The following is a 27,097-nucleotide window of genomic DNA, read 5'->3' as shown; positions in this document are numbered from 1 at the left end:
GTGAGGGTTCAACAAGACTGAGCAACATTAAACATGCAACTCTGGGTGAAGACTCCTCGACAAGATCTTTGTCTGTGAGACAGGGTTTAAAACTCCTCAGCTCAATGTGGGATTAAAGGATGTGGGTAATGAAGACAGAGCTGGCTCTTAAAAGATGCATGATTCTCAGCAAGGGCTTGACATTGATTGCAGGAGCCAGGTATGTTTGATACGATGGTGAGTTTATCAGCAGCCCTTCAGCTGGATTTCAGAAGTAAAAACCGAATAACGGAGAAGCTACTCTAGAGTGAAAGATTTGATTTAAAAAGTAAAAAAACTTCTATTTTCAAAATACTCATTATAAATGAGTATAATGAGAACACTCATTATAAATGAGTATTTTGGGAATATTCCAAACAAAATTTGATCTAGAGCAACAAATGTATGTAAAGAACCCTGGATGACTTGAATAAAGTTCATTCTCACCTCTTATCTTTCATTTACAACCACTTTCCTGTAACTAGGTGTTTAGACTAACTTTTAGTTTGGTGCTCTGGTCACACCGGTGCACCAAACAGCAGCACAAAAAGTTTTTCCTACCAAGGGATTTAACATAGTATTTTTACAGACCTAGTTTTTTTTCTCATCACTTTCCATAAAGGCAATATTGCCTGGTAAATGATTAATTAGTCCAGTAAACATTAACTATTTTCTGATAACATGGTCTATTGTGAGTCTGTTGAACCACAGAGAGATGCCCAATATCAGAGGAGGCTTCTTGTTTCCTGGAATGACTGGTCACAATGGTATGACAATGGACATGGTTTTACATGCACTAATGAAAACTCAAGTTGCATTAATAAGTTGGTTGATTTAAAGAACAAACTGTGAAACTATTATTCACATAGTTGCACAGTTTGTTCTTTAAAGCCCACATAGGACGACTGTGGCTGTGTGGTAGAGTATCGTCTTGCGATCATAAAGTTGTAGGTTTGATTCCAGCTTCCTCCTACCACATGCTGATGTGCCTCTGGGCAAGGCACTTAACCCCAAATTGCCTACCAATCTGCGTATCGGTGTATAAATGTTTGTGAGTACGAATGGGTGAACGTGACTCTAGTGTAAAGCGCTTGGAGTGGTCAAAATGACTGGAAAAACACTATATAAGTTCAGTCCATTTACATAAGCAGTGGCTTATGTGCTTAGTATTGTTATCGATATATTCACAATCACTTAAAAAAAAAAATTCTTAGCAAGGTCCGAGCTCTTTTCAAGCGGCCACATATTGAATCTTCCAATTGCTTTTGGCAGATAGAGATAAATATTATTTTTTCCACCTTCTTGTGTGTGCAGAGTTTCTGTGTCATGACCCACCTCTCTGCCACGTTCCTGGCAGACTGAAGGAAGCGTGCATGGTCGTTCTCTTTCAGGCTCTGCTCAGCCTGGGTGATGAGGGCACTGGAGCGCTCCAAGCATTGGCGGCAGTTTGCAATCTGCTGAGCCAACTTGCGCAGTTTCATCACCTGAGACAAGCACGAGCACAGCTAAGATTGCTACGTTCTGACACAGTCGCAGATTTATGTTCATTTGCACAAACTGAATCTTGCCAAGATTAATTTCTGTTATGATCACTGTTACAATAACAAGACTGTTTGTGGTTTTTCTTCCATGCTGAAAACGCAGACAACAATGGCGACTTTATAGTGTGTTGCCTAGGAAATGTTTGACTACCAAAACCTCTACAAGAAGCTTCAGCTGTACACAATCTGTCTTTCAAGATGATTTTAGTGTTGTCATTGTGGAGGTGTCAAATCTAAAAGCCGTTCATGCTTGCAGAAGCATTTCAAAGGACCATGCGAGGTACATCATAATAGCGTAAACAGCATGAAACATAAGTTTCAAGTAATTTTCTTATAATTCCATTAATAATAATAACTAATATTAATTCCTTAAACAGTCATTTGCATATGTTGCACTTTGTAAATCCATTAAAGAACACGAGAAAAATATTTTCTTTTCTTTACAGATAATTGGAACCAGTTGCCAATGAATCTTCTCTATCTAAATGTAAAATCACAAACATGAAAAATACTTTTATTCTACTATACAATTACGTTTTCTCAACTCAGGGGTGTAAAGACAAATCAAAAGGTTATTTATCTTTTAACAAATTGCAAAGTGCTCAGTAATGTGATGTATTCATAAAATGCCATAAACATGTCTTTTATTTTTTTTATCTATATATTTTTTTCAAATATAACAACTAAAAAAATTAGAGGGTTATGGTTCGAACGGTTTCACAACCCTTGTCCTCAAAGCACTGTGCACCTTTTAGAAGTTTTGAATACTGTTTCATAACCTTCCTCTAGTTTACACTTCTCTAAAGCTTCGTCTCTGACCTATGTGATGTGTTCCTTAGTCTTTGTAAGGATCATCACCTTCGCAGTTCTTATATATTGAGATTAAAATTCACTTTGGTGGCTTCTGAAAGAAACTGGTTGCGCTATTAGAGAAAAGATTTTTATTGGTCAAATAGCCTGAAACTTACACTCCATGTTTCTTCCACTTCATAATTTTATGCTAGCTTGTGTCAAATTAAGTCTCACATGAAATAAATTGTTTGTGCTGGTCTGCAGGTTTCAGATGTCCATGAAAACACCAAAGGTAGGAAACGTGATTACGGGCAATCACTATTTACATCCAGAAAAACTGAACTTTCTGTCAACCAAGAGACATACCAGGGTTCAAGTAAGGCTTCTGCATTTTGTAATGCTGTTTCATTCAACAGCTGTAATGTGATTTTCCACTGTGAATAAGGAAACCATTCAAGCTTCATTTGAAGTTAAAGTAATCTGTTTATCTTTATTCAGGCTTACATCCTGACTCTGGATGTGAACTCAGTTTGGTGAAACTCCCTTAATGAAATAACCAAAGGCTTTTCAACAGTAAGAGGAAACAAAATGACACAAATACACAAATACAGTGCTTCCTATATGGGACTTTCCCACTGTAACCATGATTAGTTAGGGGAAGGTTAAAAACTCATGTGTTCCCATTACCTTGGAAAATGTCCTAATTATAATGAAAAGCAAAAAACCAATCCACTCTGGCATTTTGGGTCATACATGGTATGACTGTAGCAGATAAGGCAACATCTCTATGTTTGCATAAATGCTTTCACTGTGAAATGTTTCTCTTCAACTTCAGTGTCAGAAACATAAATCTGAAATGAAGTGAATCATTATCCACCTTTATTCAGCAGGTGATAAAAGGTGCTGAGTGTCGAGTTTTAAAGCTTAAGACCTAATGGGGTGTTTTACGGACGTCTCAGTTAGTCTTTCTCTTTGGCCCTCATGAACAAAATTTGAGCTGGTTGGTGACTGGAAACAAGCAAGATGGCCTTAATGACGGGATATTATTTGGCAACATCTGCTGCGAACAACAATTTTAGAGATGATTACTCCTCTCGCTCAGAATAATAGACAATATGGTCCAGGCTGAGAGTGTTTCTGTACGAACATCTGTTTTATTTAAACAGATGAATCCATGTGTAATAGAAAAAAACAAAAACAAAACGCACACAAGTGGAAAATTGTTCATTGCTGCAATATTCTCAATGTATAATTGATTTAAACAAGTAAATATTTAGATTATATTGATTATCAAAAATAGATTTTAGACAAATTTTCTAAATATTACTCATTTTGTGTATTCAAAAGCATAAACCGCATAAGGTCACACAATCATTACATTGCACAATGCTGTTCTAATTTCACTGTGTCAATATATTTAAATGTTTCTATTTTGCTGCTGAACTAATGCTAAGGTTTTGTTGACTAACAGCTTTCCACTTCTGGACTGATAGATGAAAAAGCAACCAAACGTGGAAAATAGAAATTTAAATCAAAGTTTAAAAGTAAGTCTTGCAGTCTTGGTTCAATAGTTCATTAAACTGTAATATATTTCTACACTATAAGTTCAGTATGCCCACCTACACATGCCGTCCTTTAAATGTTACTTAATTTTACGAATGAATAAATAAATAAATAAATAAATAATTCATAAGCCCACATTTTAAATTTGATTGGAATCTTAAGTTCTTTATTGGATTTTAGTTGTCCAAATAAAGAGGAACAAACAGTAGTGCCCTGGAGAAAAAGTCAATACTCTACAAAGTACATGAGACAGGTGTTTTATAAATGGATGTAGATGATTCATCAGATGCTGTTTATTTGCAGAGGCACTGCTTCTTTGTTCTGAGTCAATAAATCATGTGCTTCTGTAAAAGCTGCATATTTTTATTCTCTCTCCTTCATGAAATTTAACAGTGCTTATTGATTCAAGGCAGCTAAAGTAGGATGTCATAATCTCATATCAGGGATGGAGTCAGGGCTCAGATCAGGACCTTATTGAACGATTGATATTGGAAAACTCTGAGTGAACTCAATTCCTGTTGCTGGTCTACAACATATATCCTATAAATTATTTGAAAGGCTCACATGAAATTTGATTGTTGTTCATTTCCAGAACAAAACCCATTAAAAACATGTGAGAATAAACTTTAAAAATGATTCTTAGAGGCAGCTTCTAACAGTAGTTCTGGCAGGTAAATAACAAAATCTAACCTGCCATTTTGAGAATTGAAACTTATTATTATCTTGCGATAATAAAGTATTTGCCTTTTTACTCCAGTAAATAAATACATAGGAATGTGGCTGCGCAGTATTAGAAAACTTAATTGGTATTTTACTTCTTTCAACTCTCTCTGTGACCTGTGTTACTTACTTGAAGGTGCATTCTATTAAAACTCTAAATTACTTGTATGTATTGTTTCAGCATGAGCAAACATTTATGCACAAATGAAAGTACTAAATTGAACCACCCTGTCAGAGAAATCAGAGACTCTGCAGTGACCTTCAAAATAAAATCCTGGACCTGGCTCACATAGCCCCCGCTGTCCTAGAGATGCACAGACCACACTTTTTCATAACTTCTATAATGTTTAATTTAAGGAGGTAACTTTATACAGAATGTTTCCTGCAAGTTTTATCAATAGATGACAAAGGAAAGGATCAATGACTGAAATTACAACAAAATAGTAAACATGGAGGTGCTACCTTTGCTCTAATGGAAAAATGGTAAAAAGCTTGAAAGACCTCTTGCTTTTCTAGAGCTGGAAGTGAGTTTACTGAAGACTAAAGGTGGATGAATCCAATTCGTAATCAAGTGAACAGCTATGCAAGACATTTTTAACAGTATAGAAGTTTTACTAACCACGTCGCCTAGATAGCATTGATTTTAATTATGTCTTGGACCAGGTCTCAATATTATTCGAGTTTTAAGTGACTTGGGTTAGTATTAGGGGCAAAAACTCAGCATTGGGGCTTCCCTAGTTTTAATGTTCTAGGAATCGTTAAAAACAGGAAGAGAGGATGCCTGGCAGACAGCCAGTCATACTGTCCAAGCACACACATTAGACTATGAGAATGTGTGTTTTATTTTGACAAGTTGTGACTATGACAGCTTAGTAACCCTCATGAGATCCAGAGCCCATTAGAGGGACTCGAGTACCTGAAATTACTGCCTACAACAAAACACTGGATCAGTGGTTTGTTCAAATATGTAAGACTAACTGTGTTTCCCTGATAATGCGTGGTCATGTGGCATATTCACTTTGCACATTTCATTCCTTTTCATGACCCTTCCAGGTATTTTCTGATGTTCTACATTTTCTTTGTTTTTGACCTATATCTTATCATCCTCCCTTTCCTGTCCTCTGCCAGACTGACTGAGACTCTCGGGAGAAGAAGCTCTGCCTTTTGTCTGCAATCTCCAGGAATACACTGACACGCTTCTTTATTCTTCAAACCATACACACCAACAAGCCAGTTCTCTCCTTATGTTCACTGCCCAGGAATATAATAACTTTTCTGCCATCTTAAAAATACTCCAACCCTCAGCGAGCATATATCCTCTGGGACAGTCTCTGTCATGAATCCCTAAATGCTCAGGTAGAAAAAGCAGTCCTGTTATATGAAGGGTTAAGGTTAGACCACAGACATTTCTTTTTAAATCCTAGACTTCTTTTGAAAACTCAAGAGTGAAGTTCCAAAGTTTTCTACATTTAGGTCAGATGCCTGTATCTCAGCGGTAGAATACTGAAGAAGAGGCCTGACAAATATATTCAGTCCACAGCAGTTCTGGTTTATTATGGGCTTTCTTGTATAAAACCAAAATGTGCTTGCAGACTAGGACTGCTAGTGGCCTAGTCTGCAAGCACAACTTTTTAAATGGTGTCAAACTCTCAATTTCTAGTCTATTCATACGGACCTGTAAACATAAAAGATGCATTTTCCTAAGCCCCTATCACACACAATGTTCCAAAATACATACAACCCTAATTTTCTGACTTATATCCCAATATTCTAATAAAATGTACCTTGGACTCTTTGATCTTGACAGCGATGACTTGTTTTCTCTGGCGGATGATTTCCACCAGCTCATCACACTCCTCCACCAGCTTAGCTTCATGCATGGCTGTATTTACCTGAACAAAAAAAGGTAATAAGCTTAATAAAGAATTATGACATCTTTCACACATCTTGCATTTCTTTACACTGTTAGAAATGATTTCTAAAAAGCTGTTTTTCTTAGTAAATTATCATTTTAAATCCTCAAAGGTTTCATTCATTTATCTTATGCCTTATGCAACCCGTACACCTGGAATGGATGCCTCCAGCAACATAATACACCTGGTATGGGAATACTTCTGACAAATGCAGCAACGATATGTGATTTAACTCACTAATTGCTTTCACAGGCGCGATCATAAATCATCATATTGCTAAACTGATGTTAGTCCAGAAGGAAAAAAAAGCATTGGAACATTAAGTTTTAAACTTGGAGTACTTTGGACGTGATGGGGAGAGAAAAAGGACAGGTCAGTGTAGACAAACTTGTTCTATTCAGCTCGTAAAATGTACAGCTAGTTGTGGAGGAAATGGTTACACAGTTTTCCCAAATGAAACTACAACGTGTTCTTTTATGGAACCTGAAAAAGTATTCCAAAACTCCAGTTTGTAGAAATCAGTCTTTTTTTTTTTTGGAAAAAAAAAGAAAAGAGAGTGATTGTTTGGAATCCTACAATCTTCACTGGAAGAAAAATCCCACTGATAGCCGTCTGGGATTTACTGGCAAAATATGCTTACATGGTGCCAATTTAATATATTCTGTGATTATATTTGGGCCAAAGCTGCCGAGGCAACTCAGCATCACTTCCCTGTATGAGTCCAACACTGTTTAAACAGCCAACTGTAAAAGTGTTTTTGCTGAGTTGCAACAATGAGCCCCCAGCAAAAGGTCTGCCAACTACATAATATAATTACACTGAAAGCTTCAGAAACACTTACGGCAGGAGTTTAAATGAAAAAAGTAAAAAAAGGACAGATCTAACTGTACTGCTGAGGAATGGAGATGAGAAACTGAGCTGCAAGCGAGCAACTGCTACACCTGTCTTTTTTAATATGAGGAATAATATTAAGAACTGTCAAAGATCTAAGGTTCTTAAAATGTACTTAAAATGTGTACAAATATATGAGTTAGAGTCCGCATCTATCTCCTCTGAGAAGCGGAACATGATTGATGAGATTGTATCTGATTTCTGTTCTGTCTCCTGCATGAATTTAATTTTGTATTACATTAAACAAGTCAAACTCTACACTGTACAACACAGTGTGGAAACTGTATTTGCAATAAAGCAAAAATAAAAAGCTGCACTCATCTTCTCTTGCACTGAGCCCTGCTGATATGTTTGCTGTGTGCAACTCAAGGGCTTTACCTCATGATGACTGGAGACCCACATTCTGTTAGTAGGACTGTGTACATCAAAGAAATTACTAAGTTTTCTCAAGTACACTTGGGAAACAAAACAACACAGTGCAGTGAGAGATAAAGGCTTTAACCGTTTAAACAGCCATATTCAGAGCTGTCCAAAAAATGCAGACAAGCAGCAAGAAACTTTTCCTCGCAAAGACGCGTGCCATCAAAGATGTTCTCCAATGCCACAACATCCACAAAGCACAGTGTTGCTTTAACTGCATGACTGAGTCCTAGAGTATTTGTTGTCAAAACAAGCCATGCGTGAGGCTATTCTGCTGTGTACCAATTCATAATAACTTATACAGCATTGGAGAACAGTCTAGAAGGAGAAAGCTTTCAGTTTTTAGTCCAGAGGAAAAAAAAAAAACAACAACATAAAATGTAAAAATTAAATGAAAGGTACCAGAGGTATGCTGTTAAAATGCAAAGACTTTTCTTGTCAGGTTAATTTTAGATATTTACAGAAAACGATAAAATTATTTGTAATTTTTTTTTTTTTTACATTTGTTCGAAGATCTTTAAGTGGATGTTAGAACAACTAAAAATTACTGAAGTGATTTATTAATTCATTTGAAAATGGTAAACCTATTTTCATTTATTACAATGTTGAATTAATCAATCGCATAATTTTGAAGATTATCACTTACAGACAACAAAAACATGAAACTGTGTTTCTCAAACAACTAAAATAGCAACTAAGACCAATGAAAAATATTTTAATAGAGAAATTCCTTGTTATGTTCCACACATTGATAGAGAAGCTGGCGATCAGAAAGTAATGTAACCAAAAGCATGTAAGGTTTTGTGGAAGAAAAAAGTGTGGTAGAAAATGTTTGCACAAACAACTGATAAGTGCAGCCTGGGTGGAAGTTAGAAACAAAGTTAATTCAAATGTTTGGGGCAGATTTCCCAGATACAGGCTGCTAGATACTAGAATATGTACTTCATAGACAGACAGACAGGACATTGGCTGCAACAGTCATATTTATTGTTCTGAGTCCCTCCCGAACAAATACATCACAAACATCTTACCTGAGCTAAGAGGAAAAAGAACTGACATGACGCTGCTTATTATGAAAGTAAATTATTTCTTTAGGAAAACAAAGTCTCAGAGTAGAGAGGAATAGTGTAGGGGTGCAGTCAGTGAGCTCTTCGCTGACTGAAGTTTCTACAGTCAGGGAAGATTTCATGTGTTGTTGTTGGTCCACTGTGTTTTGTCAATTTAAAAAATGCATTGCATGGCTCGTTCTGCTGACAAGCTTTATGAAGATCCTGCTTTGTTTTTCTAGCAGCACTTTGCACCTGACCCCGCTGCCAAAACTAACAGTTCCTGGTTTTAATTAGAATGGATTTACTAGGCTGATTGACCACCTGACCCAAATCTCAGAGGTTATGGGCTATTGTCAGGAGAAAAGATGAGAAACACCAGAACAATGCAAATGAGCTGAAGGCCAATAAAGCAGCAAGAAAAAAAGCTCAACAGAGCCATGAACTGATCTCCTCTATGACATGCCTCATTGATGCAGTGATTGAAGCAAAAAACCCCAGACCAAGTATTGAGTGGAAACACTGAACCGTTTAAGGCTAGCATTTTTATATTAAACATTCCTTTCTCATTGGTCTTCCATCCATCCATCCATCCATCCATTTTCTATTTACCCTTTGTCCCTAATGGAGTCGGGAGGGTTGCTGGTGTCTATCCCCAGCTAACGTTCCGGGCGAGAGGTGGGGTACACCCTGGACAGGTCGCCAGTCTGTCGCAGGGCAACACAGAAAACAGACAAGACACACAATCATTCACACACACACTCACACCTAGGGAGAATTTAGAGAGACCAATTAACCTGACAGTCATGTTTTTGGACTCTGGGAGGAAGCCAGAGAACCCAGAGAGAACCCACGCATGCACAGGGAGAACATGCAAACTCCATGCAGAAAGACCCCGGGTCGGGAATTGAACCCAGGACCTTCTTGCTGCAAGGCAACAGCTCTACCAACTGCGCCACTGTGCAGCCCACTCATTGGTCTTCATAATCTTTACATTTTCAGAAAAACTGAATTCCGGCATTTCAAAAGTCTTTAAGCATTACTGTTAAAATAAATAAATAAATTCCTGAAACATTTAAATCTGTCTGGAATTACATAATTATGTACATTTAAAATGTTTAGAAGTGTATAAAGTGTGTATGGTTGAAGGTCCAAATAGGCTCCAGCTTAGAGAGCAGATTGAAAAAGCAAAAGAAAAGTAAAGGACTGTCTAAAGTAATATAAATGTCCAACACATCTTTTACTTTTTTTGTGTGTAATTATTTGCTGGAATAATGGGTGCTGAGTGTTTTAAAGGTGGCCCATAAGGCTTTTTTCCTTTAGTGAGTTGTAAACTTCTGTACAGCCAACGTAAAAGCTCTGCAACGGATTCAAAGCCAAAACAAAATGACTTTTCTCCCCGGAGCTGCTTGTAAGGCCGCATTTACACAACAGGATTTTCTTCCCTGAACAGGTATTAATAAAACAATAAACAATAAGAAAAATCGCTCTACCATACCTGGAATTTTCTAACATTTTTTCTCTTCCTGCTTTGTCAAAAAGTTGCAGTAAGACTCTAAATGCTGTATTCACATTTTAGGAAAAGGCAATTTTAATTGCTCCTTTCACTCTTCTCATATCCTGTTGTTTTGAGCACTTTCTGTGTGTTTGACTGATTTGGCTATTATCATCTAAACCACAATGTGGGCATCCATTACAGAAAGAGGCCAGCCAAATGGACACATATATTACAGCAATGAATAGATGCATTTTGAAATATAACAGACTATCTTGTTTTGCCTGTCGATATCATGATGATAACACATTTTTGACTCACTTTTCTGCAGAACTGAACCACCTGTGGATGGTTCCCATCAGAATGGCTTTGAGATCTTTTTAAATTGTGTATCATATATATATGCCCAATTTAGTCAAGGAGAAAGAAACTTTGTCTGCCTTAATTAATATGTCTGTCTGCAGTTCAGCCAGTTCACTGAAAGTGATATGTAATTATCACATAGTCTGACCACATAAGATTGCCGTCAGGGGACGTTGCTGACTGGGTGCTTATGGAGACCTGACACTGACACCCTCAGTTGAAGTCTGAAAGGGGCTTATGAAACTACTTACTGTAACAACCAAGTTCCACTCATCGCTCCACAAAGCTCATTATTACCCAGCAATCCACTTAAGCCTCTTTATTCACAGCTATTCACATAAACACACACACTTATTATTACTATCTTTGTAAGGACACTCACTGAAACAAACAGAGCCCTTCAACCTTCCCTAAACGTTTGTCCCCAGCTAAAACCTAATCCCAAACTTCACTCTAAAACTGAGTCAGAGGCTACCAGCATCTTTTGGGGGATTTTTAACAAATGCATTAATTCGTAGATCTACAATTAAAAGAAACACTTTCTTCAAAAATGAACACAGAAATATGATTATTGTGACAAACAGAAATCTTACAGGTAAAAGGTTGGTAATTAAAGCTGAACAAATAAACTGGCGAGGATCACTGTGAACTGAAACAAGGATTGTTACATAAACAATCTTCTCTGTGGTCGTTCTGTTTATTCAAAGGACTAACACCTTTTTATGGTTCTGACACTAATATCTATCTCGTGGGAAATTTCTATCATTGATTTCCCTCTTTAAAAACTGTAAAACTTCCAGGAGTAATAGAGTTTCTTTTACAGTACACCACAGGACTAAGATAATCTGTGCATGCCTGGTTCAATCTAATAAATATACATTTGTTCTGGTTCAGGATTGTAGAGAAAGATGCAGTGTAGTTCACCATCCACATGTAGTTATAACCAACTTTTTTTAAAACAAGTCTTCTTTTACATCTTTCTTACCACATTGACATTATATTTTAAAATTAATTTTATCACCACAAACATATCACAGATTATATGCTACATCTTACATCTACAATATAGTAAGTCCTTGCAGATGTTAAGCTGCCACAAGTTTGTTGATCCGGTTTCTTTTTATTGCCATAAGCAAGTTGGCATTTCTAAAGTCAAGGACAGTATCATTCTCATGACATTCAGTTCAGCTGCAATTGTACTCTCTTAAGTTCAACCATTGCACATACAGTGTCTTGCAAAAGCACTCAAACCCCCTAACCCTTTTTGACATTTGTGACCTTACAACCAACATCTTGAATGTCACAGGATTTATCTGTGACAAACTAACACAAAGTAGTGTAAAATTATGAAGTGTGACGACGATGGCTCATTGTTTTCAATTTAATTCTAGAAATTTAATTTTGACAAGTTGACAATTAGATACAGTCCCACAAAAATCTAACTTTGTAGAACTGCGTCCCACTGTAATTTCAGCTGGAAATCTTTTTCTCCCAGGTTGATTACACACTTAGAATAAATGTGCAATATACTTCTTGTAATTAATGCTCTTCTTTCCTGAACTATCAATTTAGATGGATAGCCATGTCTTGTTAAATCTCTAGTTATTGCCTAGTCTCTCCATTTTCAGATGACAGATAACTCTGAACTGTTCAAAGGTTCAGCTCTTATTTTATATCCATCACTTCTTTATATGCCTGACTGCCTTATCTCTCATGTTTCCTGTGTTCCTTGGTTTTCACAATGCAGGTTGTTGAATAATATTCTAACAAATCTAGAAGTGACTTCTGAAGAATGCTGGTAACAAAGTAATTTATTTGGCTGCTGGTCTATTCCATAAAATCCCAGTAAAATACTCTGAAATTTGAAGTGTAAAAATGTCTAAAAGGAGAAATGTCCAAGCTGCATGAATACTTTTGCAAGGTGCTGTATTACAAAACTCAGATATTGCGATACAGAAATGTGTAAATTGATAAAACGTTACAATAACACCTAATTATTATAATCACACTTATGTTTAAATGAAAAATTAAGAAATTGGCTTAATTGAGAACACCATAGACAAACACAAAAGTACAATTTGACTATCTACTAAAACCAAAGAAACTTTTAAAAACAGGAAGGTTTTATTATGTGACATTTTCCTACTGCAATTGTATTGTTACACTCTGCTAAAAGTGGAGCTGCTAATGACACATATTGCTGGCAGGCAGCTCTCCCCAATGCTCCTGTGGAAAGGTTACAGACGGTATCTGAGACCTGAAACAAAATATCAGGCAGCACTGCAGCCATCTTCCACTGCTGATTCATATTCTGCACACAGTTGGATCACTTTCAGTGTACACACACACCCAGACAGGCCTCGACTAATGACTTGCAGCTCACTGCTTAATCGGTCGACATACACGTCTAAGCGTTTAAACCCAGTAAGCTTCTGCCTGATGTGTTTCTTTCACTTTTTTCCCCTCCATCAGCTCTAAAGGTTCACATAAAACTTTAACTGGAAAACTTAGGGTTGGATACATTGGCCGCTCCCTTTTCCGCTTTCTAGATAAAAAGCTTACTCCGCAATAGCTGTGTCAGAGTGAAGCTTCCAAGTAATTAACACATTATTAAAAAGTTTCCACTTCTTAAAGCTTTGGCCCCTAGTAAGAGAATAAACTGTGCTCTGTGAAGATAAACTGTAAGTGAAGGATGCTAAAATGTAAATCACCACCAGGTTTCTTGGAGGAATAGCCATTGATTATTGTATAAGAGTGAAGGCTCATTGGGAATTTAACAACAATATCATAAGAACTGAGCTCAGTTTTGATTAGGACTTTACTTAGTTATTCAATATCAAAACCAGTTAACCGTGGTTGTCACATTTAAAAATCAAGAAATCAACTTCAAAAATTTCAAAGAAAGTCCTATAATATAAATTATGAGGGTTTTTCTACTTTTTAGCCTGACTTAATTGAGCATCTCCTCTTTGACCAGTACAGAGCTTAGCCAAACAATCATATTAGGAGTTTATATAAAACACCAACAGCAAGTAGTGCATAATTATAAAGTGGAAAGAAAATGCTTTAAGATTTTTTCTATTTTTTATTAATAAATGCATGAAAACTGGGGTGTACAATTGCATGCAACTCCCATTATTCAGACTTTGGATGTCATTATCCTGCAGATCATCTGTATTAATGTTAGTGCAAATATCTTAATTCTGTAGGAGGCCTCAAAGTTTTATTTGCCTCATGAAATACAAATATCACCAGAAACATCAGGGATAATGCTTTAAAGAAGGTTAAAGCAGGTACTTTGGAAAACGCTATGCATGGCAGGAAACTAATAAAGCACATCTCCCTGTTTTAATCCATTCCCCATTAAATACAGGGGTGGCAGCATCAGGCTGCTGGAAAGCTTTTCTTTGGTAAACACCAAGAAATCGCTAACAAGGTTTGGAAGATAAAGACAGGCTACAAGAAAACCAGTTAGTTTGAGACTAAAAACTAATACATGCAACAGTTGTTAAGTTTTTCATTTTAAATATCATTTTAAAACACATAACAGCATAAATACACTCCCCCAATAAAATGCATGAACTAAATCTGAAAAAGGTCAAGCGCTATGAAAAAACAAAAATTCAAACACTGAATAAATCCCGCTGATCTGTATCATCTTAAACAAAATCACCATCTATTTGAAAGAAAACCTGAACTCAACTCAGAATGCCATTAAGCCGGAAGAAAAACAGCAAATATTGCGTTATAGCTAGACATCCCTGAGGACACAGGCAGCCTGCTCACAGTCAAGTCAGCACATCCTTTCTACAACTTAAGAAAAGCTAATTCCCCAATGAGAAGCCCTCGCTGCTGTGTGTGCTGACACACTAGAAGAGAATTCGCACTATGTTTGATCGTGTCTTTGGTGCCAATACAGTACGCTGGCAAACAGAGAGCAGAGAAATCCAGGTCACGCTCAAAGCCCTTCAAAGATTTCTTATTTTGCACACAGTTGTCTCACTCCGCTAAAACTCCCATTTCCTTATTCCCTTTTTCTGTTGCACTGCATTATTACTGAGCATTTTCCTCTGCATAGTGCCTCTGTCTGTTCTGGTAATCATTGGTAGTCACGCTAACATTCAGAGTATGCCCTTTTTACCCTTTACTCTGTTTGCCATGCTGACCCTTGTTTTTTGTTTTTCCTTTTTTCATCCTGTTTTTCCTCGCAGCTTTTCTCCTATATTTGGATTCCCCATTTTCCCTTCATTAGTCCTCACTTCCCTTTTCTCTTCCCTTCCCATTACAATTTAACAACCTCTGCGCTTTAATGCGGTTTCGCCTAGTAAATAATTAATATCTTGACCTCTTACCACTAAGATCACATCAAACAGCAGGTTTAGGGGGGTTTCTTTAATATTCTCCTTAAATGTATCTTTTTCAACCATCATATGGTTTTAAATAGTAAGTATACATTTTTGAGCAGGATCCTTGAATGCAAACCCGAGCGAGAAGGCGCTCGTTGTCTCACTGTTGATGAACATTTTGTCTGTACTCAATAAATCCCACAGCGATCATTTAATTTTTGATTGGGTTGCATGAGTTTGTGCTTAGAGACCTTGGAGTGACTCAGAGAAAATGGAGTCATGCCCCGCTAATAAGAAACATACTATGTGGAGAAAGATGGCACAACTGAAATGCATTTGTCCTCGCCAGCCATTAATGTCAAATCTTCCAGAGAAATTACGACGATTATTAAAAGTGAGTATGCAGACAGAAAATATATGCTCACATGTGTGTGACTCTTAACTACTGTAGAGAGAAGAGCGAAAAAGCGGTGGATGAATATTAGCATTCTCTGAATGTAGTTGTTAAATCACAGCTTGAGCTTAAATGACAAAAACCGGCAGACAGCTCCAGGTATGGATGAGGACGACCGGCTGTGAAATAGTCCTGTGAACTTGTCACAAACCTGCATCAGAGTAAGATGTGACACATTACTGAATAAGTTTGTGACAAGTTACAGAGGTATATGTCATTTGACATGTAATCTTATTTAACTTCACAGGGACCAACATTTGCATGTGTCAGTGGTTCCAGAGCAAATTAAACTCCTGAGTGTTAAAACGCCGCTTCATCTTAAAAATGAGATTTTGGTGAGATTTACTGAAAACTGGAGTTAGAGTGGGGCTTCATGGGTTTCTGGAGACAATATTCTTTACCAGTAAAACATTATAGGCAACTGCCTTGTCTTTCCCATCCATTGTTTCCAGCTTGGTGTCTTCCAGACCCATTAAGTCTTGTGATGGAGCTCACAAATAAGAATCAAGCAACATCTGAGACAACATCAGCTAGTTCCCATGAATAATTAGTCACAGTAAACTGCAATACACAATTGTTGAAAGCTAAAGGTCATCATTTGGAACTAGTTTAAATTATTCATTTAAGTAGCAATGGCTGATTACAAATATAGTCAAACCTTAAGGTTACCAGAACAACCCTTTTAAATACTTTCAAATGGAAAGTATCTAAAGTGGCTGTTTCTTCATTTAATTTATAATCCAATTTAAATTTAAGACGTCCAAGAGCTTTTATGACATGCAAACACTTTGTTTACTTGTTCTATATTATAGATATGGGAGGCACATGTCAAAAAGTACACATGATTGCCATGGGAGAGATGAATTTCACTGCTTCCTTTTACAATAAATTATCATATTTTCTAGTCAATAGCTTTAGTGTTTTGAAGGACTTTATAACTGTAATAAAAATACATAAAAAAAAAAAAGCCCCCAAAAACACTAAATTTCAGGTTAGACACTAAAAAGAATCAAAGCAGCTAAAAAAATGAGTTCTTACTTTAATATGATTATAGTGGGGGTCATAACACAGGAGGAGGGAGGGGGGATATTAAGAGGAGCTTTAACTAAAATCTAGGGTAAGCCTCAGTAATATGGTAAGATAGACAGATTTGGTCAGCCAGCTGATTGGGGTTTTACGTTTGCTGGCAAAAAAAATTAAAAAAATTACAATTAAGATAACATGAGCGCTTAAAGGTTGCGATCTTGGAACCGAGGTTTTCTATTAGAGCACGGGGAAGAATGAGCAGTCTAATCTTACTGAAGTTAACAACATGAATACATACGGCATACCTCAACCTGCTGGCAGATCTGAATGAGCTTGGCCATTTGATTCTCCAGTTCACTGTTCCTCTTCACCAGGTTGGTCAGGTTGTTCTCCAGAGTTTGCTGTTTGAAGGGAGGAGGAGGGGAACAAAAGGAAGAAAAGGGGAATGAGAGAGAGGAAGAGATCACTAATGATGTGTGTCTGAGTGCCAGATCTTCTGGCAATTCTTTGTGATAAAATTATGACATTTGTGTGTAATGTGAAGATAAATAATGTGTCTTTTTATTTACTAGGTAATAAGAGGGTAATACATCTGAGTTGCTGAGTTTCCTAAGACATAAACACCAAACCAGAGTAGCATTTTGACCTAATGCTGCCAATTAATGTGTTGGTCACACTTTTTCCTGCCAAAGCAGCCCTGACCCATGAGGTACAAATATTACTAGACCCGGAAGGCTTGATGCAGTATCTGGCACTAAGATGTTAGCAGCAGATCACTGAAGTACAGTGAAGTGGGCCTCTATAGATTGGACTTCTTGCCAGCACAGATGCTCAATTTAATTAGGATCTGATCATTTGGAGGCTAAGTCAACACAACAAATCACTGTTGAACCATTTCTGTTTGTGGCATGGTGCATTATCCTGCTGAAAGAGATTAGAGCGATCAGCAAATACAGTTCACCCAGGGTTTCTCAGCAGAATATTGTTCAAAGCAGAACACTGGCTCGGCCAGGTCACCGGCTTCCAAAAAGAGCCCCTCCTTTTGTACTGCAGTTATAATGCCAACTGTGTTTGCTTTTGGCTGTGGCCAGAAATCTGACTGATCTGCTGCTTTCCAGCCCTATAAGCAGCTGTTTACTGAGTATTCTGCCACCTTCCTATTTGAGATATAGTAGTTTGTCTGTAGGACGAGGATCTGACCCTACACTGCAAAAACACGAAATCTTACCAAGTATTTTTGGTCTGGTTTCTAAAGTAAATATCTTAATATACTTGAAATATGTCAAAACTAGCTTAAAAGTAACTTTTAGCAAGATGAAGAAGCTTGTTTCAAGTCCATAATTCCTTAATGATGAAAAAGTACTAGTTCCATTGGCAGATTATTTTACTTACAATATGGGAAACACCTTCAACGTTGGGAGACAATCTTACCCACCGGTATAAACTTCTCAAAGTTGCCCTCACTGAACTCTCTCAGATCCTTATTTGTAGCCATTTATTCCTGCTTTCAACAAGTCCTCTTTGAGATCAGTGTTCACTTATTGCCTAATACATCCCACCCATTATCAGGTTCAGTGATGAAGAGATAATTAGTATGAATCATCTGTCGGTGATCAAACGCTGTACCTGATTAGTGAATGGCATATAATACCTACATTAGAGGATTTGAAGATTTATACATGTTGAACTTAGACAGTTTTTTTGGACGTGTAATGATTATCTGTAGTGCAGCTCAAACATAGAGAGCTTAGGGCAATAACAGTAAAAGCTCTATTGACACTTCCAGGTGTCTTTTGGGTGGGATGTTATAGTAAAGAACAGCACAACGCTACATAGGAAAAACTACATGGACAGTCATTGCTATGATGTATCTTATAGCAGAATAAAGTAATTAAAACCCTACCAACTAACAACTTTGCCTTGGATTGTATAAGGCTAAGGCTTTCTATTTGATCATCAAACAAATATCTTTTCACACTTAGAGTTTGTTCTTCAGTAAGTAGGTGCAGAAAATGGAAAAGATTACTTGAAACTTGTTTATTCAATACTAATCCTAAAATAAGAGTCTCTGAATGTTTACTTAAATGGAAACAAATGTTCTTCTTCTGATTTTTTTATCTTGTCAGGTTCATTCTACATAGTCCCACAATAAATCTCTATTAGTGCAAATAAATGCAACAACCAAAACAGGAGATGATGCAAGAGCCAACAAACATCCATTTGTGATTTAAGTGTCTAACCTTATTTCATGTTACATCAAAGCCACGGAAAGAACACTGTGATCTCTGAAAATAATCAGCCTTCATTAATAGTTCTAATGATCAAACACTCAATTACACCCCATTGACCGTGGCTGCTTAACCAATGCAAGACAAAAGACGATCTCACAGAAAAATAAACTCACTCATAACAGTACAAAAGATAAAAAATGGAGATAAGCAAATGAGAAGGCACAAAAAGGAGCTGCCATTCCAAAAGAAGCAAATCAATGGTGGTGGCATCAAAAACAACATTTGCAGCTGCAAAGAAAACAGTGGAACAAAGCAGCAGACAAGCGGCGGGCGTTTGAAGTATCTCTACTCATGCAAGTGAAGAGGGGGAGTGGATCTGGACGAACACCTGGTCTGTAGGTTGTTTGCCTGAATGCAGCTCTATCTGTTCCCCCTTCAATCAGGGATCCTTAGTGGTTTCCAGTATCTCCTCAACCTGTCAGTCAGCCTGATATACTCTGTCTATCTGTTGTCTGTTTGACTTTGTGGCCACTTAATTACCTATCCGATTCCTTATCTTCCTTTCTGCATCCTTTCCTTATCCGGCCAAGTGTCTACCTGTGTGCCTTATTGTGGCTCTGTGGGAATAGCGAAGGAAGGCGGAGGGTGTGTGGATGGGCACAGGGGTTTCAGGATTCTGGTAAAAAGGCAGCCGGGAAACTCACCGCAGCGCTTGTCTTTGAAGCCTCCATTACTGCATCTGACACTCTGCCCGGGCTCACCTGATAAGCCTACAACACACACACACATACACCTACATAAGTGCACACATAAACACACACACAGACAAGCCTGATCGCACAACATCTGCAAGCTTAATGCACAGCAACCGAGGAGAGACGCTCCACAGAAAGTTGAATGCAGATGAGACAGACGTTTAGACTGGCTGTTGACATTTGTTCCTTCAGAACCAGCCCTGAGCTTAGATCATGAGAGAGAGTGTTGGGTTGTCTCAGGGAGCCTGAAGTGGAGCCACAGTGAGTGGGGACAGATGGGTCATTAATTAGCAAGCTGGGGACCAAGATGATTAATACATCAGAACACAGCTGCCCCACCTGAGACTGCAGGGAAGTAAACTCCTCTGTCCGCGACAGACCTACATTCATGCATGTATGCCATGATTTATGTATGTGACTCACTGGGTGTTTCTTTGCTACAAATATGTGTCTGAATATCACAAGAGATGGACTTCTACCCGGGTTTAGACACAAAATGCCAGCACATTAGAAGGCGACCACATTGAAAATCCCAAAGTGCCTACTAGCCCTCACATAATTTCCAACTTGCAGCATTAAATACTTAAGCACCAAGAAGTCGGCTGATGACCAGAACAGGTAGGCCATGATATTAAAACTCTTTCAAAACAATGAAGACAATACTTGAGAGCTACCAGATCATGCTAAGAGCAACAGTCAGTCCAGTAAACTCATTTAACTAGTTTCAATATCAGTTTAGCTTTTAAGACCAAACGTTATTTAACAGGAATCTGTACGTTTTATGGCAAGACAAGTTAAAGATTAATACAGGCTGCAAAAGTGAAAGAGACTTGGACTTTAGTAGAAAACTGTCTGGGTGAACAGACTTTAACAAAAATGCCCTGTTTAGTCATGTGGAGTCTTCATCCTGCATGTCTCATGGGTCGTGTTGGAAAATGTTGGCATCCTTTAAAATTCTGATCGGTGCATCTGTATTGAATATCCATAATTTCAACAGTTTAGAAAAAGAGTAAAACATTTTTTTTCTCATCTTCAAACAAAAAACCTTATGTAAGTCATGAACAAATTCAGTGACTTAGCCTCCCAGACATGTGTGTTTTAGACTTATTTTTTAATTATTATTAATAATAAATAAATACACTTATTAATATCAATACATTTCTGCAATACAATTAGGTCAGAAGCAAAGCAACAAAACACTCAACTTCTAAAAAGAAATAATCAAAAGTTTGGTCTTGAACCTCTCTCATCTCGAAAGTGAACACAACTCTGTAGACCGATTCAAAAAGGACAGTGGACGAGGATCTCAGAGAGCTACAAAAATAGAAAAAAATCTCCCCAATAACCTGAATAACATTGTTTCAAGAACAACAGTGGTCAAGCTGGAGTAGAACGCTGTATGAGTCAGATGGAAATGACTAGGCGTAGTCTCAAAAATGTCTTAGAAGAGGCAAGACTTGCTGACTTGAATAGCATCTGGGATGATGCCATAGCCAGTGCTGGTCAGTGAGTAATACAGTAATTTATGCATGTCTTGATGATCAAAGTTGCAGAAATAAACCAGAGACGAGTACCACAGCAGTTAGAAGAAATCACAGGAGTCGGAAGGGATGCTGATTTATATACAATCTGATTTTTCAAGTCAGTGAAAAAAAGACAAGAATGAGATAGAAGGTTATGTAGTGCCTTGCAAAACTATTATTATCCCTTCAACATTTTCACATTTTAAAAAAAAATACAACCAACAGCCTTTGTTTATTTCATTGGGGTTTTATAAGGCAGACCAATAGAGTAACACATAATAATACTGATAAAATGCAAACATCCCTGGCCATTGCAATCCATCTAAATATAGTAAGTAATTGTGGAGGAACTGTTGTGAAATATAACTTAGGTGAAAGAACCTGTTGATGAGTTTAAAATCTGGGTTATGGTAGTAAACATATGGAAGATGCTGTTGTAAGAGGAGACAACTGTTAAACATTTATTGCCAATGGGTTCAAAACAGAAAACACTGTGCATCGTCAAGAAAACGTAATGCTCCTGTAAAACATGGTGGTGGGAGTGCCTTATATTGCCTTATATTAAGTAGCCAAGTTCCCCTTCCAACATGGAACGAGAGGTGAAACGAAACACAGGGTCATCCCAGAAGAAAAAATCTGTTAGGCTGCAAAAGTCTTGAGTCTGTAATGGAGGTCCATCTTCTCAAACCATTGAGCCAGAGAAAGTTTTTAGATCAAATCTCATCTATATTGTCCATCAAATCTTGATCTTGAACTATTTTATGTTTTATTTAGTGTCTGAATGACCAAAGTTAGTCAAAAAGAACTAACTTTTCGACTAACTTTGACCTATAATTGGGAGTTCATGATGTGAGATTTTGCGAGAAGCTTCAAGTGATATTAAGTTTTGCAAGGTAATTTAGTTTTAAAAAAAATGACACATATATTTGTTTTATCTTGTCATCCAAGATATTTTTAATTTCTTTACGTAGATACAGGAACATAAATTGTTATTTCTGTTCACAAAGTTTTGGTCCGACTTCTACTGTCAGGATCTTATAGGATCATAAAGGATCTGCCTTGCAGGGAAGATTGGTGACAGAAAGAGTGAAGCAGGAGCAAACCTCTACAAGAAAAATAATTCCAGCACCCAACAGGCATCGAAGATAGCTAACACCACCCAGAGACAGTGAGCTGAAGCAGAAAAAAGAACATAAATAGAAAAAGGAAATATCGACAGAACAAAGACAAGCGGAGGTTGCAACCAACCAAGTGTTGAATGGATGGTTTCAGGCATGGGGTAATATCAGTCATCCTCTGATTCAGCTCTGGACATGGCATCTTATGACAGCGAATACAGAGAAGGCCACTGAGATGGAGGGGGTTGATGAGATGGAAATAGGTCTGAGCCCCATGCTGTGAGGGGCAGCTCGGCTGAGTAGTTCCCGTCTGGCTCGCCCTCCGACCCAGTCGTCTTTCCCATCTCTTCTCCTCTCTTCTTTTCTATTATTATTCATCTTCCTGCCATTCACTGGGTTACACTTTTCCTTATACAGTATGCTTTTTCGAGCTCTTCAACCTGTCTGGCTGCTTCAGTCCTTATTCTGTCTGCCCGCAGCACAAGTACATCCGCAACTGCTGACAGCCTCTCAACTTGGGTTACATCAGCCGCCTGCACCTGACATCATTGTGTTTAGGGGCTTCTGGATTTCATTTCCTTACAGATGATCCATGTCTACTAAAACAAATTCCTATTTATGTGACAATATCCACAGAAAGAGAAGAGAGGGATAATAGCTGTAAAAATGGACAGCTCTTGGTTATCCATTTTCACAACTGTCACAATTCACTGTGTTATTCACAGTCTAGAATGTCTCTTGGGGTTTGTTTACTTCAAAGTGCTGCTTAATAACAAAATCACACATAATTACATCATCTGGGCTGTGCATCAGCGCAACGTTGACAATAATTATGAATTATTATTTAGATTTTGGTGAAATATTATTATGCTAATCCTAATACAATGGCCACGGAACTTATTTTAGATGAGGTTTCAATTAAACCTCATCCAAAGCAATTAATCAATTAGTCTAGAAGAATTTGTATCCATTGATTGCAGTAGTGTTGTTTGTTGAACAAATACAGGACAAACATATCGCATAAAAAATGGTAACATGAGGATGGAAAAGTGAAAAACATCCAAAGGTAATGTAAAGTAAAATTGATTTTAAATAGGTGAAATTAAACTCAATCAAATTCCCTGAAAAAAACAAACACTGAATTTATTAGATGGAAGTAAAGATGGGCATCTTTATTAGTGCTTGATGTAAAAATAGCACAAACAGTCAAAAGTTTAAAATACCAAGAGAGTCTTACAATAGGTTAGCTACACACTTAGAAACAGCAAAAGATAACATCTTACAAATTTCCACTTTTTGTCCCAGAGGACGCAATTTTAGGCTGAACTCTGCCCCTGTTTCATTAGATGACACTCGCCAACCATTACAAGAATCATAATAGCAAAAGTCCAAGACAAACGACAACACAGATGGAACAAAACTCCCTAAGGTCAAGGGTCTATGTTCTAAGTCTTGTCTAATAATTTAATCAATACTTTTCCCTACCCACAAGAGAAACAAGACATTAAGAGATCCAGAAACAAAAGCAAGAGTTTTAGCTCACACAAGAGCGGAACAAGCTCAGTTTACAGAAGTTGTTAAAAAGGTTTGTCAGAATCTGGACGTGTCGGTAACTTAAGCCTCCTGGGAAACACTGTTATTTGTCTAAGGATGATATTTCATAGAATAAAAACCTTGAGAACAACCAATTGTAGCAGCTTATTTTAAACAGAGTCATGCTTGTCACACAACCTTCAAGCATGGAGCTCAATTAATGAGGCCAATAGGGATGCAGAAACCTAGTGAAAATATAAACACATTTTTCTTGTGTCTTACTTAAAAAATATGAATATTAGACTATGGTGGCCCCTGTACCAAATCCATCAAGACAAAAGTTTTCCGCTAAGAAATGTATTGCAGAAAAAGAAATACTAAAATGACAACATTAAAGTTAAAAGCATACATGTTCACTTATTTCCTCAGACTTGTTGGAAAAAGCTAAAAAAGAGAAAGCTTTTACCACGGTTTCCAGCAGCCTTCATCCCTAAACACTTATTATTGGAGGATGGAACCTTAAATGGACACAAATCCAATAAAAATTGTAAGTTTTTAGCTGCATGAGGGGATTAAGGTCAAGCCATTTCTCACTGGATTTGAAAGGGAATAATGACTGTGTAGTTAATGTCATAAACACTGAGCACCAGTGAGAAGGTCTGGCATTTAAATTTGTTTATAAGACTATTTGATATTCATGGGGGTGTCTGTGCTTTTAGCTTCCCAATTATTTGTTAAGGTCTGCAACAGTATAACCTGGGACTCCTGAGGACCAGTCGAATGCATGGAGAGAATAAAAATGAATAAAAAATGTACAAAGCACAGGCGTCACCTTGGCCACTTTCAGATCCTGTCCTTTATGAGTTGTTTACCACGAGATTACAGACAAATGATACCAAGACATTTGAAGTTTAAGAAGATGGGAAATTTGGGCATTGAGAGAGGTGCCTGGGTTGAGATAAAATAGGCTAGAGGAAAACAGTTATATGGTTGAATGGGCTTAAAAGGATCCCTGTTTTATTTCAATCAGCCTGCAATGAATTCTTGGAGGAGAAATGCAATTCCGTATTAACAGATTAAAAATGGAGGAATACAAAAACCACTCAAGTGGCTTGATTGGTGTTCCAAATAATCAATATTTTCTTTGAAAGAAAAAAAAACGGTGTCTCCGGCTCCCTTTGTTGAATGCTCTTTCTTATTCTGCCATATGTGTTTGTGTGTCTAAAAATGGGTTTAGAAGTAAATAACTGTGCTCCTGCATAAGTATGCATTTTATTGCAATGACAAATATGTACAAAATATATGTTGTGTCTGAGTTGCAAACCTTTTTTAACTTCTACAATAGCTAGGCTTGTTCAGATATTAAATATGCAATAGTATCTGATGTGTAGAAAGGTTATGATGATTTATTTACTTAAATAAAGTACACAAGGCGCATATGCAACAATTTGACAAGGGTATAAAGAAGGTAAAAAAGGTAAAAAAAAAAAAAACTAAAAAAAACTGTGCTAGAAAATTCTGTTAATTTTTGTTCCTGCTTAAATCAAAAATGGTTAACCCCAATTATTAATATGAGCACTTTTTGTTGCATCAATATTTCTGCAGTATCTGAATAATACACCCAATGGAAAAAGTTCAAAGACCAGAGTGAATAAGTGCCTCACAAAAGGTTTAAGCCCAATGCAATCTATCAGGAAAAAGATTGCCTTCTGCTAGAAATGCATGAAAGTGAGTGGCTTTTGTGCAGAGAGTTAAAATGCTTTCAGGAATGGGCTGCAAGAGCTTTAGATTTTGCTAGTCAAAAGGGGGGCATTAGTGATAAAATTTTGAAATTTCACATTTTAGAGAATAATGAGAGTGTCAACTGTTTTCTTTTTTTAAACCTGAGGTACCAGAATACGGTGATGGTGACATTGTTAATTGGTTGAAGAAAGGCGATGGTTTAAGATTCTGTGTTGCTGAGTCCTTTCTTGGTTCTTGATCCTCTCTCAGTGGTTTTTCCCAGTACACTTGCTGTTCAGTCACAGTGGAAACTCATTTTTTGTGTTGGGTTAATTGGGGGAATCCAAATTTGCCTGTAGGTGTGACATGAGCATGCAGAGCTGTCTGTCACTCTGGGTTAGTAATGTGATGACAAATTCAGTGAGTACACCCACTGGGATCACTTCCAACAGCCTGTCTCCCACTAAAGGACGAAGATGGACGGATTCCCAGATAGAACAAATGACAGAACAAAGAAGAAAAATTAACATTAAATCAATCTAATGGCTACGAAAACCAAAACATGCAATTAACTAAAAAAAAAAAACCGGACAGAAATCAAAGAGGGCTGTGTCTAGACTGAAGTATGACTGAAGTTCTTCCAGCTTTTACTCGATCTCTGTGTGTCTCTTCCAGTTTCCAGTAGCCACAAATTGTCCATTCTGCTAACATCAGAAATTGCAGCATCTTAACAATTTTCAGGATGATTGGTGAGTATGATTCATCAGCTGAGCTGGATGTTGTGCCCCACAGTGCAGGTCTTTGTTGTCTGCATCCACCGTGTCCTCACTGGATGATACCATTAGATTAGAGTGACCAGCTGAGGGACACGCAAGGAATGCTGATGTTTTAAAGATTTCAGTGGTGCCTAACCAGTGTGATTCCTGGCAAAAGCCCATATTATCCAAAACCTGTGAGGTTTATAGAGATAAGCGTCTGTAGCAGAGTTCGGATAAACAGGCAGCAGGATTTTAATTAGCTACCAATATGTCAGACAGTTTTAGAAATGAATTTCAGGTCTGAAAGAAATAATCAAGAAATTATCTGCAAAATATTTTTTTCCACTTCAGTTCATACGCATTCATTCTTTTTCCTGCTGATAACAAAAGTAAGTACTAGGGTAGAGTTTGCTCCCAGATTCTCAACAATCACAACTTTCTAAGCATTTGGTTTTTACTATATTCTGGTGGGCCTTCTTGTTTTGACTGGATTTTTTTTTGTTTGTTTCTTTGATTAAACATAAGCAGCTTATTCAAAGAACTTTGCACATGTTGAAAAATCACCTGAATGTGAGCAAAATACACTTTAGTGAGGCTCTTTAGAGCAAAGCAACAACTAAAACTGACAGAAACAGCTGGCTACTGCAAAATAAGATGCAATTGCATGGCTATTAGGGTGGGACATGAATGTTATCTCTGATTTCATAAGAAATTTAGACCAAAATAATCAGCTCTGCAGCCAAACATCTCTCACTAGCTTATTTTCACTTGAATAAACACACTCATGTTGTGCTTCTGATTAGGTGGCCTGTTATAATCCCTTTCGAGCTTGAGGACCAAACAAAAATTGTCACAGAAGCGAGATAACC

At 37.4% G+C, this 27,097-nt stretch overlaps 1 protein-coding gene across 5 annotated transcripts in view; it reads right to left on the bottom strand.

Moving 5' to 3' along the window:
- mid2 (midline 2) overlaps window positions 1–27,097 on the bottom strand; it is a 158,901-nt gene that overhangs the window by 25,664 nt on the left and 106,140 nt on the right. For 3 of the 5 annotated variants that reach the window (XM_044126916.1, XM_044126915.1, XM_044126917.1), the window contains exons 3-6: window positions 19,524–19,589; window positions 16,894–16,989; window positions 6,419–6,526; window positions 1,354–1,502 (exon numbers count right to left, since the gene is read on the bottom strand). In XM_044126916.1, coding sequence (XP_043982851.1) covers window positions 1,354–1,502; window positions 6,419–6,526; window positions 16,894–16,989; window positions 19,524–19,589 — 419 coding nt within the window. The remainder of the gene's footprint in view (window positions 1–1,353; window positions 1,503–6,418; window positions 6,527–16,893; window positions 16,990–19,523; window positions 19,590–27,097) is intronic. The other 2 variants (XM_044126918.1, XM_044126919.1) reach the window with 1 other exon arrangement.

Source organism: Gambusia affinis, linkage group LG09 (assembly GCF_019740435.1).
Source record: "Gambusia affinis linkage group LG09, SWU_Gaff_1.0, whole genome shotgun sequence".
NCBI lineage: Eukaryota > Metazoa > Chordata > Actinopteri > Cyprinodontiformes > Poeciliidae > Gambusia > Gambusia affinis.
Note: the sequence above shows the minus strand (reverse complement) of the source record. Positions and strands in the feature narration are given on the sequence as shown.